The 13,466-nt window shown below is 32.9% G+C and overlaps 1 protein-coding gene and 1 pseudogene across 1 annotated transcript; both read left to right on the top strand.

Moving 5' to 3' along the window:
- Positions 1-4,269: 4,269 nt before the first annotated feature.
- LOC144557864 (uncharacterized) lies at positions 4,270-7,809 on the top strand. The gene is made up of 3 exons (XM_078306488.1): positions 4,270-4,781; positions 6,473-6,580; positions 7,301-7,809. Exons 1-3 carry the CDS (start codon positions 4,476-4,478, stop codon positions 7,607-7,609), a joined length of 723 nt encoding a protein of 240 aa, XP_078162614.1. The 5' UTR covers positions 4,270-4,475; the 3' UTR covers positions 7,610-7,809.
- Positions 7,810-9,843: 2,034 nt separating this feature from the next.
- On the top strand, positions 9,844-11,114 carry LOC144558079 (uncharacterized; annotated as a pseudogene).
- The last annotated feature ends 2,352 nt before the right edge of the window (positions 11,115-13,466 follow it).

The raw sequence follows: 13,466 nt of genomic DNA, 5'->3' as shown, positions 1-13,466 counted from the left end.
GATTCAATGCACTGGATTAGGGGTGTCAATGGGTACGGTACGGGTCGGGTGAAGACATTTTCATACCCATACCCATTAAAATTGACCTTACCCATACCCTACCCATACCCATTAAAAATTAATTTTACCCTACCCTACCCTTACCCATTAATATTATCGGGTAACGAAACGGTAGCGGGTGAATAACGGATAATACTAGTATAATAATTAGTTTTATTATATTTTACAAATTAAACATCAAAAACTCATTCATTTTAACACATATATAATTGCATTTCTAATAAAAAATAAAATAAATGTGCAGTCAATTCCAACTAAATTATTTTTTATAAAGAATAAAAATTCAAAAACACGAATATACATTTAAGTGGGTTGAAAATTGAATTGAGTATACATTTAAGTGGGTTGAAAATTGAATTGAATATATATTTGGATTTTATAATTACCCTATAGGGTAACAGGTACGAAATAGTCATTACCCATACCCTTACCCATTTATTTAATGAAAAAAAATTCTTACCCATATCCATACCCAATAAGCTAACGAAAAAAAACCTTACCCATACCTGCCTTATCGAATACGATACAGGTCGGGTAAATGGCCAAAAAGGTACCATTGACACCCCTACACTGGATTTTATTGCTAACCGTAATGCCGTATCGACTTTTGAGAGTAGAACTAGGGTGTTCTTGAGTTCACCAAGGAAGTCTAAAATTTGTCAAATCAGCTTCAAATAATGAATCTGAGTAGTTGAAACATGCCTACCTTACGAGTGATGCGTCTACATGTAAAAAAATAATAATTTTGTATAGAGTCAAAAGATCAAAAAATGTTTAAAAAATGAATGCATTAAAATCAATTTATTAACCTTCTAATTTTGACCGCTTAAATTTATACTAAATTAATTCGAATGTTTAAAGTTTTCATATGTAGACGCATCACTCGTAAGGTAGACGGGATTCATTGATTCGGATTTGTCATTTGAAGATGATTTGACGAGTTTTGAACTTGAGTTCACCAAAAAACTTGATGAACTTAAGAGCACCCTAGTTCTACTCGACTTTTGAATTCTTGATAGTGCATGTAAAATGTTAAATATGATTTATGTCATCTCTAGTATACATACGTATATCAAAATTAAATTTGTTAATAAATATCAAGAGCAAAAAAGAATAATAAATTTTTTTCCTTCATATTCTTGCTTTTGATGCAACCACTTAGTTTTGGTTATTTGTAATAGTGTTAAAATGTCCATTGTTTTCATGCTTCATTCATGTCTTATATTTTTAATCTTCATTTATAAATTTCAAACAGATGATTCGAACCACTCATCATGATCTCTAACATTAAATGTGTTTGGAGATCAAATTTAATATTTTTTGGAATTTTTTTTTAAAATAGGTACAAAATCACTCTTTTTCGACCATCCAAAAAACAATGATTTTGTACCTATCTAAAAATAGTAATTATTTAAAAAAAAATTTTGATTTATAAACATATTTTAATATGAATACCATATTGAACGCTCAGAATCACTTGTTTGAACTTTAAAAACATAAATAAAAGTGTATGGCAAGAATGAGGCAAAAAATTAATAAAACATTTTAACCTTACTCTTTGTATTATTATATGAGAAAATTTTAATAGTCGTGCACAAAAGCCATTGACATGTTGCAAACGTGATTTTGGTGGAAATTAGAATCTTTGATGTTGCCAACATTAGGAATGCATATAGAATGGATATAGATAAACATGAGAGATTTACTGTCCATGATAATTAGTATCAAACGGTGTTAATTTTTTTTATTCATATATACCCAAATATTACATGTATATAAAATATATCAAATTTTGACTTCGATTCTATAATCTATAGCCATGAACAGATGGAATTAATTGTCAAATTTTAATTTTATTAATTCTTGATGCATACCATGAATTCAAATAGTTGACATCGATATATATACATTTCATGAGTAATGCGTTTATATGTAAAATTTATTAAATTTCGAATTAATTTAGTATAAAGTCTAGCTATTAAAAATTGACGAGAAATGAACGTATTAAATTAAACTATAAATCTTCTTTTTACCACTTGATTTTATATTAAATTAATTTATAATTTTTTACATATAAACATACTGCTTGTGAAGTAGAAGTTTTAACGGTTTGAATATATCGTTTGAAAAGAATTTAATTAGTTTTTGAGTTAAATTAATATTTATAAATTTTATGACAACATTATTTTTATTTGATTGATGTAGATCCTCTCAACATCCGAAAAATTGCAAGATTTTTCAAGTCTCAAAGATGATGCCGCTTGTCAGCACTCGGCAGCTATACTCAAATTGAAAGAGTTATCGCTGATGAAAGGAGTTGAAGAGAACTGAAGCAACATTATTTTCAAAAAAAAAAAAAAATTAGTCATAGTAAGAATGGAAAAAACGTGCTGTGCCGTGTTGTGACTAATACGTTGTTATTTTGGTTCCATACTGTAATTGAAATGTAGAGAGATGATCACGGCACGCGAATGATCACGCTACATGAGTCACGTCATATCTAAATGTGCCGTGACTAATCATGTTTAACTAATTTTTTTTCATAATCAAAGTTAATTTATTCAAATTTCACCATTTGATCAAGATCTAACGGTTTTAATTACACATGACTTGTGTGTCCACATGCCGTGCATGATCAGATATTTCACAGGATGTGTCATGTCAAATTTTCAAAAGATAGTTACGGCACACTAATAACCATGGCACGAGTCATAACACATAACCGACACGCATACCGTATTGTTCCGTAAAGGAACCAACTCCGCCGTGATATTTTTCCAACTCAGTCATAGTGCCAGAAAATGAGAGAATTCGTATCCTCTGCATTAACTCAAAAAGGAATCTTTTGAGTTAATCCATCTCGACTGTCCGATCAGCTTTATGATTCGTGTGAATGAAAAACCGCACTAATATTGATGATTCCTATGTTTTAGGCAGGCCCCAGATGAGCTCCGTTTACAATCGGACGGTCCATATCTATTAACTCAAAAGATGTTCTTTTGAGTTAATGCAGACGATGCGTACTCAAAATGAGAATGGTGTTCATTCTCCATTACCATTTACCAAAACTGATTGGATAGAGAATTTCACGATGGTTCCTCTTTTTTATGTTTTTCCAGAATGGGGTAAGATCTGGAGATTCATTGCTTAGATTGTGCACCGAGGACAATGTAAATTTATTGCCTTGGCCTTTTTTCTGAGATTTGATGCCATTAACTAACATTGTGCATCAAGGACGATGTACCTGGTAAATTGTGTAAAAGAAACCACCTCTGGTAAATAATTATTCTTTATAAAAAAATAAAAATTATTCTTTATACAATTTTGCAATTTTAGCGGCAAAAAAATGGTAGAATTTGATTGGCACAATTTTACTGTTATATCATTCACACTTGTTGGTAAAATTTGTTTATATATATTTTTTAAAAATAATCTGAGAAGATATTTATTTGATAATAGTTGATTATTAGACATTTATTTATCACGATTTTTTTATAACTTTATGGACGAGTTGGATGACCGATGGAAAACATTCATTTTTCTAAAAAAAAAAAAAATTAACCGTAAGTTGAGTGAGGCTATTGTACTATGTATAACGCATATCGATCTATAGTTATGTACAATAAATTAATATTTTGTTTTCAAAATTCAAACCGTTAATCTGAATCTTTTAACATCATCTACAAATAAAAATGTACTACAAACTAAATTTTATATATTGTCAAATATTTTTTTATTATTTTTTAGATATGTAAAATTTTCTGAATAGTTTAGAATCATCCAGTAATTTTCTGCCTATCTAAAAAGATAATATTTTTTTTTTTAAAAAAATATAAAATTTGACCTAGAAATATTTTTATACGGAGACCGATGGACTATTTGAAATTTTTATTCGATATAGATTTAGATAAAGCCCAATGATCATTTCAGTATTCAGATAAAGCTTCCCTACTAGATTCAAGTGGACAGTCTTCATCTTCTGTTCAGCCCATCAAGGAAAAATCTTCGAATCAGTATTCAGATAAAGCCTCCCATCAAGGAAACTCTATATGGGCTTTAATGGGCCAACATATACCTTTATATTATTTGCTCAGTTTGCTCCTTTCAAATAGGACCGGTGCACTAATTCACAACCACTGAACTGTTCTCCCCACATTAGTTCGAAAACCCATTTTCCAAAGACCGAACTATTTGCAACCCGGAGAAAAGTCCCTCCAAACCAGAAGCAATAAAAAAATAGCTGCACCTGGTCTACAAACACCTAACAGACGGTTAGCGCACGCGTTTCCAGTTGTCTTTTTCTCAGGTCTCAAACCCAAGCGACAAACTCAAAACAGTCAAACGTTAACTCCTGCTTCCCACGCAACTTCACGATTCCCGATTCTCGCACCAATCAAACAAAGCAAAATTTTGCGATGACGACGCAAGCGGTTGCGATCGCTGCCGCAACCCTCTCCCTGATCGTCTTGATCTCCGCCGTACACGCGGACAATCAGAACGGCGTGTACAGCCCCTGCGAGGATGCGACGGTGCAGCGGCGGGATGGGTTCTCCTTCGGCGTCGCGTTCGCCAGCTACGAATCGTTCTTCTCTGGCCAGCCGCAGTACTCTCCGTGCGACAGCCGTCTCTCCCTCCAGTCGAAGAACGCTCAGCTCGCGGTGTTTCGACCCAAAGTCGATGAAATTTCGCTTCTCACCATTAACACCTCTAATTTCGATCCTGTAAGACTTAATAAAGTTTTTGCTAGTTTATGGCGGCGTATGTCTTTTGTTTGGTTGTTTTATGGGTTCTAATTGGCTTGAAGCAGGGCTGTAGAAGGACTAGCTTTGTTTAAGTTATGGTCTTTTTAGAAAAATGTGGAAGGGAATGGTGAGAAACTTAATTGCTCTAAGTTCAAAAAAGCATTGGACCTTAATTTGAGGTTATTAGGGTAATCTTTATTCTTTTTCTCTGCTCGCTTTATTTATGTTTCCTTGTACTTCGGCAAAACCTGCTACTTGATGCAACTAAGTTTCTCACCATTCCCTTCCACAACTTAATGGTGAGAAACTTAATTGCTACTTTAATTGCTCTAATTTATGGGCATGTAAACCCGTAATGATTTCTACATTTACAATAGATGATAAGATCACTTCCCGTAGAAATATAATGATTACAAGTAGGACCCCAGAAACACTTGAATAAAGCAAATAGGAAAGCCACCAGCCCACAGCTCAATAACCATTTCCAACCATGCAAATTTGTGGTATAAAAATAAATAAGAGACTCAGAACGCAGAAGTCATATCCTCTCCTTTTTTCCCTTTAGTTTTTTTTATTACAATCATCCTCCCAATATTAGATGTTCTAAAACAAAATCCTGGCACCACAACTGGTGCATTTTGACTGTTTGTGGTTCAAGTTCTTAGGTGTTTTCTTAAGCTTATGTTTGGATTCATGGTTTGGTCATATACTCATATTTCAAGAAAGCATTCTGTAATTAGTTTGAATTTAAATAAGCTTTTTGGATAATTCATTACAATATCTGAAAGAAGCATGTCTCCTTCAGCTGATTAGGATTTTCTCATTTATTTATTTAGATTTTTGATTATATGGACTACATGCTATAATATAAGCATATGTACTCATCAATTAAGAAATAAATATAAGATCATATTTAGCATTGAATCTGATAAGAGTTTTAGAATTTAAGACCTGAAAGCCTCGAAACTGTTTTTTTGCAGCTATATCCTACTACTTAGAACAATAGGTACGTATAAGTTGGTATTTTTCTTAAAATTGGATAGTATTGATTTGTGGAACTTTTTTAAATTTCAAAACTTGTAAAGTTACGTACATCATTCTTTCTCGTGAATTGTATTTACAGAATATTTCTTATATATTAATGGATCAAATAGTTTGACTTCATAATTTGTTTGTCATGTGAGGTTATAAATGAGCACCATGACACAGTTCTGATATCAAAGTTCAATGGTTGTGGGGGACAATTTTGAATTTCATTAGTCAAATTTGATTATAGCTTATACCTTCAGTGAAATTATTTCCATGTATGTGAAGTAAATTTTGTAGATGTTATATATGCACATACAATTATTGAACCACAAGTATACTTTACTTTATTGTTCATTTCTAGAAGAATGAATACTTGTTGCAAATACTTGCCAATTTATTATTTTAGTACTATTGTTTACTTCTTTGATATACATGAAAGATGCAAAATTAATCTAAAACCTTGCTAGAAAACCAAACACCCTTGAGTGTGTACAGAGACCTGTTACTGAAAACTGTGATTCACATACACTCTCGGTTAACTTCTCCTGGTACATTTTATTAGTGTTAAACCAAGAATTAATAGTAATCATGGTATAGCATGTAAAGTTTTTAACTTGTGATTTCTTATTTACCGATTTCAGGCAAATTCAGGGGGATGGATGGTTGCATTTGCAGGTAGGAAGTATGCAGCTCGGTCCTTCCCAACATTTGTTGGCAATAGTTCTTACGTCGTTACAGGATTTACACTGGTACGCTCTTTATTGTCACTCTGAAACAAAGGTGAATTCATCAAGATACCTGAGGTACCTGATATTATTGATTTGGCCCTTGTAAAGAAAACTGAATTTTTTCATCTATAGTTAATGCTCCTGCAGAACAACGAATATCTGATACATTTTTTCTGAGATTGCAATATTATTCTTAAACTTTTACGAAAAGCTTTAAGTTTTCCTCATTTAATAAGTTTAGAAAAGATGGAGAGCATAGAGGGGTAATTTGGGAATTTAGTTGGCAAACCAGGGAAGGTTTCCTAATTGCAACGGGTGTGGGAAATAGTTTCATACTTCATGGGTGGCATACATGGTATTCCCAATTTGCATGGGTATACTGGAAATATATAGCTCTTCCATTGAACAAATTTTATGAGAAAAACTCGGTTCCTTAAGTTGAATTACTCCCTCTTCGTAAGAATATGACTCGAGTGTTTGGAAAAACTATGCATGGAATTTACTGCACTGTATGCTGCTGTGTGGACAATAAATAGCAATACTGAACATAGAAAACAATTCAGGGAAAAGTCATTTCTTGGGTGCCAAGTGCCAGTTCTGTATGTGACAGTTTCATTGATTTCTTAGTTGTCACAACTGCTGTTGTGCTGGAAAATGATACAAAGTTCTTAGGTTTGCATCTTGATCTGGAAGGGGAAGTTGAACTCCTGTAATCTCAAATTAGATAAATTTTAATTTCAGGTTCTTGAGTTCAAAAAGGGCCAAATTCAGAACCTTTACTGGAAAACGAATGGATGCTCTTCTTGCAAGGGTGGCAATTTTGTTTGTCTTGAAAAAACCACATGTGCACTAAAATCGTCTAGTTGTAAAAACAAAGGTGGTCAAGTCGACTGTAGTGTAGGTATCCAGGTTGCTTTTTCTGGTACTGACAAGCATGATGCTGTACTTAACTCGTGGTATGAAGTCTCTAAGATGAACCAGTACTCTCTTTATGGCCTCTACTCTGACCTCAAGGGTTCTCTCGCTGACCAGTTCAACAGTTTCTTTTGATAATGCTTATTCTTATTATTGTTTTTCTCTTTTTAGAGTTTGCTTTTTAAAGTTTTTCATATTATGATATCATGTATGTATATTATTACAAGTACACGGTTAGTAATTTCTAGGAATATACCTTTTTGGTATCATTTGATACCAGAAGTAAACACGTACCTTTTATATTTGAACGAGGCTTCATTGCAAGTATTCTGTAATTTATGTTTATTCTTGTTTTGGGGTTTCTGATAATTGCTCAAAATGCTTATTTTTTTGCAATTTAATGTCAGAATTATCACATAGAAGCTTGAACCATAAACATGATTTTAATAAAACGGGTCCCCAAATGTCCGCCTCCCCCACCGAGAAAATACTCCCAGTTGTGCCTGAACAATTAATACCGTGTTGGAAAAAGAAATAAAGAGTTTAAAAAATTGACTTTAAACGATAAAGTCAACTAGTCAAGTGGTTAAAAAGGATATAAAATTCTTTATTATATTAAAAATTTAAAAGATTGACTTTAAACAATGAAGTCTAAGTGATTAAAAAAAAAAATAATGAAAAATATGTATATTTTTTTTTTGGCTGCTTGACTTTATATTAAGTTAATTAAAAAAAATATATACATTTGACATTTAAACACATTATTCAGATTGGTTTGTTATTTGAAATCAATACAATAAGTTTTGGTGAGAAGAATGTTAATTATGGAGTAGAACTATGGTGTTTTAAAGCTCATCAAGCTCTTTAGTGAGCTTCACTAAAAAATTTATGGGATTAACTTCAAATAAAAAATTCAAATTGCTGAAATAAATATACTTCACGAGTAATGCATTTACATGTTACATTTATAAATTTTTTAGTTAATTTAGTATAAAGTCACAAAAGCAATAAAAATGAACGTATTAAAATTAACTTATAAACATTCTTTTTCAACTGCTTGATTTTACACAAAATTAATTTAAAAATTTATAAATTTTATATGTGCATCACTAATGAAGTAGATTGGTTTTGACAGTTTAAACATTCTTGTTTAAATTTGCCATTTAAAACAGTTCTAATAGATTTTAAAATTAAGCTCATCAATACCTCAGAGAGCTTAAAAATACCCTAGTTCTTCTCGTTAACTATGATTGATTAAACTTCTGGGATTTGTCCATTACAGGTGTCATCTTTTTTTTTTTTTACTTTATCTTTTGAGTATACATGATTTATTTATTTTTTTCAAACAAAACAAAAAAGGAACTTTACACTCAACGAAATTTGAACTTTTTTTTTCTCTTGTAATGAACTCAACTCTGAACGAATTTAAACGATTTGTCCCAAACAAACCAAATCGTTAACATAAGATAAGTTGAAGCCTTCTCCAACTTTTCAAAAAGGTCACATATGGAATGATGTCATGATCTTGTAAATTCGGCCCAAATGTTTTCTGAAACCTTAATATGTTAAAAGCAAAACTCAGTCAAGAGGCCCAGATTAGAAAATTCAACAGATAGCGAGTCTTGTTTATTGATAAACCCACATTCCACTTCAACGGTTGTACATGCGATCAAATAACACAGCCGCACAAAATTCCATGGAGAAGTAAATTAAAATAAAATAGCTAAAAAAAAGTGAAAGGTCAAGGTCTTACAATCTTATTACACACAATTACACCTATTTTCTGTGTGATCTATTCAGAAGTTCCGGCACAGTACAAGACTAATAACTCATTATGATCAATATAAAATTCTCTTAGGGCCTGTTCGGTAGGATGGGAATTTTATGGGAATGAGAATTTCAATTTGTCAAAATCAAAGTTATTTAACTCATTGGAAATTTGTAAATGTAGGTGTTTGACAAATGCATGGAAAATTTGTTAGGATGTTTGTTTGTTTTTATTTTTATAGAAGATGTAATAATAAATTAAACTATATTAAGTGTATTAATACTAATCACTGATTATGATCAATATAATTGTATATATCAGATTCTAAAAAAGTTTAAATGAGTGAATTGACTATACAATGCAAAGTGATATCAGAGCGAACTGACCACACACTGCAAAGTGATAAATGAGTGAATTGACCACGCACTGAAAAGTGATATTAGAGTGAACTGACCACACACTGCAAAGTGATAAATGAGTGAACTAACCACACACTGTAAAGTAATAAATTGGTGAACTGACCACACACTGAAAAGTCATATCATGATTAACCATACACTATAGGGTGACAAAAGGGTGATCATGACCATTTTTATTTATTTTTTAAAAAAAATCTAAATTGTTTATATATAGAGCTATTGCAGCAAATGCTTCTTCACATCTTTCATAGCAAAATAATGGATTATCTTCTTCAATGAAAAATGAATAATGATGATGAGGATTATACAAATCTCATCATGTCACATATAGAGAGAAATATAATGGAACCAACTCCATGCCATACTTCAATCTTAACTGGGATGATGTATGTCAATGAAGTCTTAGATGATCATGAGTGTCGTTGTAAGCGAGAATTTCGTATGGAGACTTTTGTTTTTCGTGCATTTGTCAAGCTGTTGAGAGACAAAGAGTTGCTCCAGGATGGACAAATATTGATTGAAGAACAAGTTGCAATGTTCTTATACACACTTGCTAAAAATGCTAGCAATCGCACTGTGCAAGAACGATTCCAACGGTCGGGTGATATAGTAAGTCGTTACTTCCATATTGTAATTACGGCTATTACTCGACTATCTGCAAAAATCATAATGCCCCCTCGACTTCATACACCCAAACGTATCCAATCTAGAACAATATTTAATCATTTCTTTAAGGTAAATTTAATTTCAATCATTCTCAAATCAATATTTTTTTTTAAAATTAAGGTAAGTTTAATTATTAAGTACTTTTTAATATACATGATTGTATTGGTGCCATTGACGGTACACATGTTCCGTATCGTAATAGAAAACATACATTGTCACAAAATATTATGCTCGTTTGTGATTTCGACTATCGATTTACATATGTAATGGTCGGATGGGAATGATTAACTTCATATGCAATTGTACTAAAGAGTGCACTCGACGATGGATTCACAGTACCATGAGGCAATTTTTTTTTGGTTGATGATATAGGAGTGTGAGATATCACGCATGTGAGCAAGGTGCAGCTAATTAACAGCCGCGAAATTACAAAGAGCTCTTTAATCTCCGTCATGCACAACTTAGAAACCATATTGAAAAACTTATTGGTATTTTAAAAATGTGGTTTCCCATTTTAAAAGTTGCAACATATCACACAATTGATAAACAAGCGGACATAGTTCAAGCAACATGCATTATACACAATTTTATTGTATATCATAATGGCGATGCCGCTTGGACTGCGAACGCTAATTTGGAAATTGATTCAAATGATATTGTGGAAGTACCAGATAGAGATGAAGAGTACGGCGAAGACGTTGAAAGACTTAACAATCAATGTCAGGCAAGGAATGAAAAAAGAGATAAAATTGCTAGACTTATGTGGGATGATTATGTTAGACGTTAGAATAGAAACTTAACCTAAAATTAGCTTAATATATTAAAATTAAGTATTGCTAGTTTAATTAATTTTAGCCTTTGTATTATACTTTTAAATTATGTTTTGTTTAATTAATTTTAGTTTTGTTTAAATTATGTTTTGATTAATTATTATTCTAATGTTGAAATGCTATTTAAAATAATTATTTGTTCTTCATTGTATTCATTTTTGAATGTGTTTAATTATTATTTGAAATGTATTCAATAGTATTCATGTTTGAATGTCTTTAATTTTCTTACCTCCAGCTAGGGGTTTAATGGGCGGGCGGGTACGGGTACCTCGGGTATATCCGGGACGGGTACGGGTACATCTCGGGTACAGGTAGGACGGGTACAAGGGTATACGGGTACGGGTATGGTCGGGTATATTTTTTAAAAACCATACCCTACCCGTCCTATACCCGTACCTGTGTACCCTTGACGGGTAGGGCGGGTACGGGTTTTTTTTTTTTTTTTTTTGCTGTTTTTTTCTGGTTTTTTTGTGGGAGGGAAAAACAGAAATTTTGAATTTTGAATTACAATGAACAGTGGTCGGGTATCAGGTACGGGTACTCGGGTACGGGTATAGTCAGGTAGGGTATGGTCGGGTAGGGTATGGTCGGGTAGGGTATGGTCGGGCATTTGTCCAAAAAAATGGGTCCGGTCCGGTTTTTGCCCGTACCCGCGTACCCAAGTACCCGACCCATACCCGGGCGGCGGGTACGGGCGGGTATGATCGGGTATACCCGTTAAGGGTATAATGAATACACTACCTCTAGCATTTGGGAAATAAAACGGAGCTTTGAGTAGAGTTTTTTTTTTTGGCTTTGATGTGTTGTAAAGTAGGAAAGTTACCCACATGATTTTGAAAATAGAAATACACAGTGGTGTAGCCGAACACTTCATGGGAAGAAATAACGGAAAAGTTAATTTCCCTGTGAATTCCCAAGAGAACACCTACAGCCGAACACCCCCTAACTGTCCTTAACAATTCTTGAGATATGTTTGGTTGCAAAATGAGAAAATCTAAAATAGTTATTGTTTGTCTTGTTAGAATAGTCAAATCTCAAAACTCTTAAAGATAACCTATTCCAATAAGACAAAATGTTTGAATTAACTATTCTAGCTATTCTAACACAACCAAGCACCGAATAGCCTAATTCCAAAAATAGTATATTCTGAATCCAACCAAGCATACTAAGTGAAATAGCCTAGTGACTTAACTCCTTGAACAGTTACTTCTCGAGTGATTCGGGTTTGGTTGTTTCAAGTCACATTTCTCTTAGAAAAAACAGCCGCATTTCGGTTTCGCTACATACTACAGTCGCTTGGTGCGTTCACAATCAATGGAACATAGCGTTTTGCTTTGTTAATTTTCAAGCATTAGTTCTGATAATTTATTTTAGGTATTACAATTAGACTACAATGGGAATTGCTAACATTGAATTAGGCTACAATTTGAAATATCAATGTAAATGCTGTGGATTCTTTTTGATGAAGTTTTTCAAAGTATTCAATTTTTACGAAAAGAAACATAAATGAGTTGGACAGGTTTACTCTGTTCTCACGATTTCTGAATATTATTGGTTGAATAAATATTAAATTACCATGTAATGAGATGGAAATTAATGTCATAACATGCCCTTTAAGAAAGGAGATCATAGCTTGACAACCACTAAAAATTATTATTGGCTCTAATTAACTAAGGCACTTGATCGAGAAACAAACCAACCGACGAATAAGAGTAGGCATCACCTAGCTAGCTAGCATTTAGACCGTGCACTTGTTGGACCCAACGAAGAAAATATATAATAGGAGGAGGAGGAGGAGGAGGAGGAGGAGGAGGAGGAGGAGGATGATGATGATGTTAGAATAAAAAACCAATAGAGAAGATTAAGACGGTGAGATCAATTCAGATATGGTAAAATCAAACCCAGAATTCTGCGTCAACATGAATTCGTGTCAACATAGGCTCTCAATGTACTGTCAAGTGTTAAAAACTTTAAATCATGAACTTTAAAGCTTTGTTTTTCTCCTTTTTTATTTTAGAAAAATAAGGGTCTAACACCTGTTTTGATTTCTCCTCTTTCATCTTGGCCGTTGTATGCTTATTTCAATTACTTTCTTTTACACGAATCTTACTAAGATTTTTCCGCTTTCACACGAATCTTGACAAGATCCAGCGGGCTAGAAGCAAGGTCGCTGAGAGAATACTTTTGATGCTAAACCAGTTGCAATGGACGTCTCCATTAATTGTGTCTTTTGTTTTTTCCTGGGTACAGGTGTGTGCGCGTGTGTGAGATGCTTATTGTTCGAACGGTGCATATGTGAATTTTCATAA

This window comes from Carex rostrata, chromosome 8 (genome assembly GCF_964058835.1).
Source record: "Carex rostrata chromosome 8, lpCarRost1.2, whole genome shotgun sequence".
Taxonomy (NCBI): Eukaryota; Viridiplantae; Streptophyta; class Magnoliopsida; order Poales; family Cyperaceae; genus Carex; species Carex rostrata.
The sequence above is the reverse complement of the archived record's forward strand: the minus strand, read 5'-3'. Positions and strand labels throughout refer to the sequence as shown.

Bases quoted from the DNA above. Each gene is read 5' to 3' on its own strand.
- LOC144557864 (XM_078306488.1), top strand. From the start codon at position 4,476: ATGACGACGCAAGCGGTTGCGATCGCTGCCGCAACCCTCTCCCTGATC. The intron at 4,782-6,472 runs GTAAGACTTAAT...TACCGATTTCAG, and splicing joins ACACCTCTAATTTCGATCCT to GCAAATTCAGGGGGATGGAT. The intron at 6,581-7,300 runs GTACGCTCTTTA...TTTTAATTTCAG, and splicing joins TCGTTACAGGATTTACACTG to GTTCTTGAGTTCAAAAAGGG.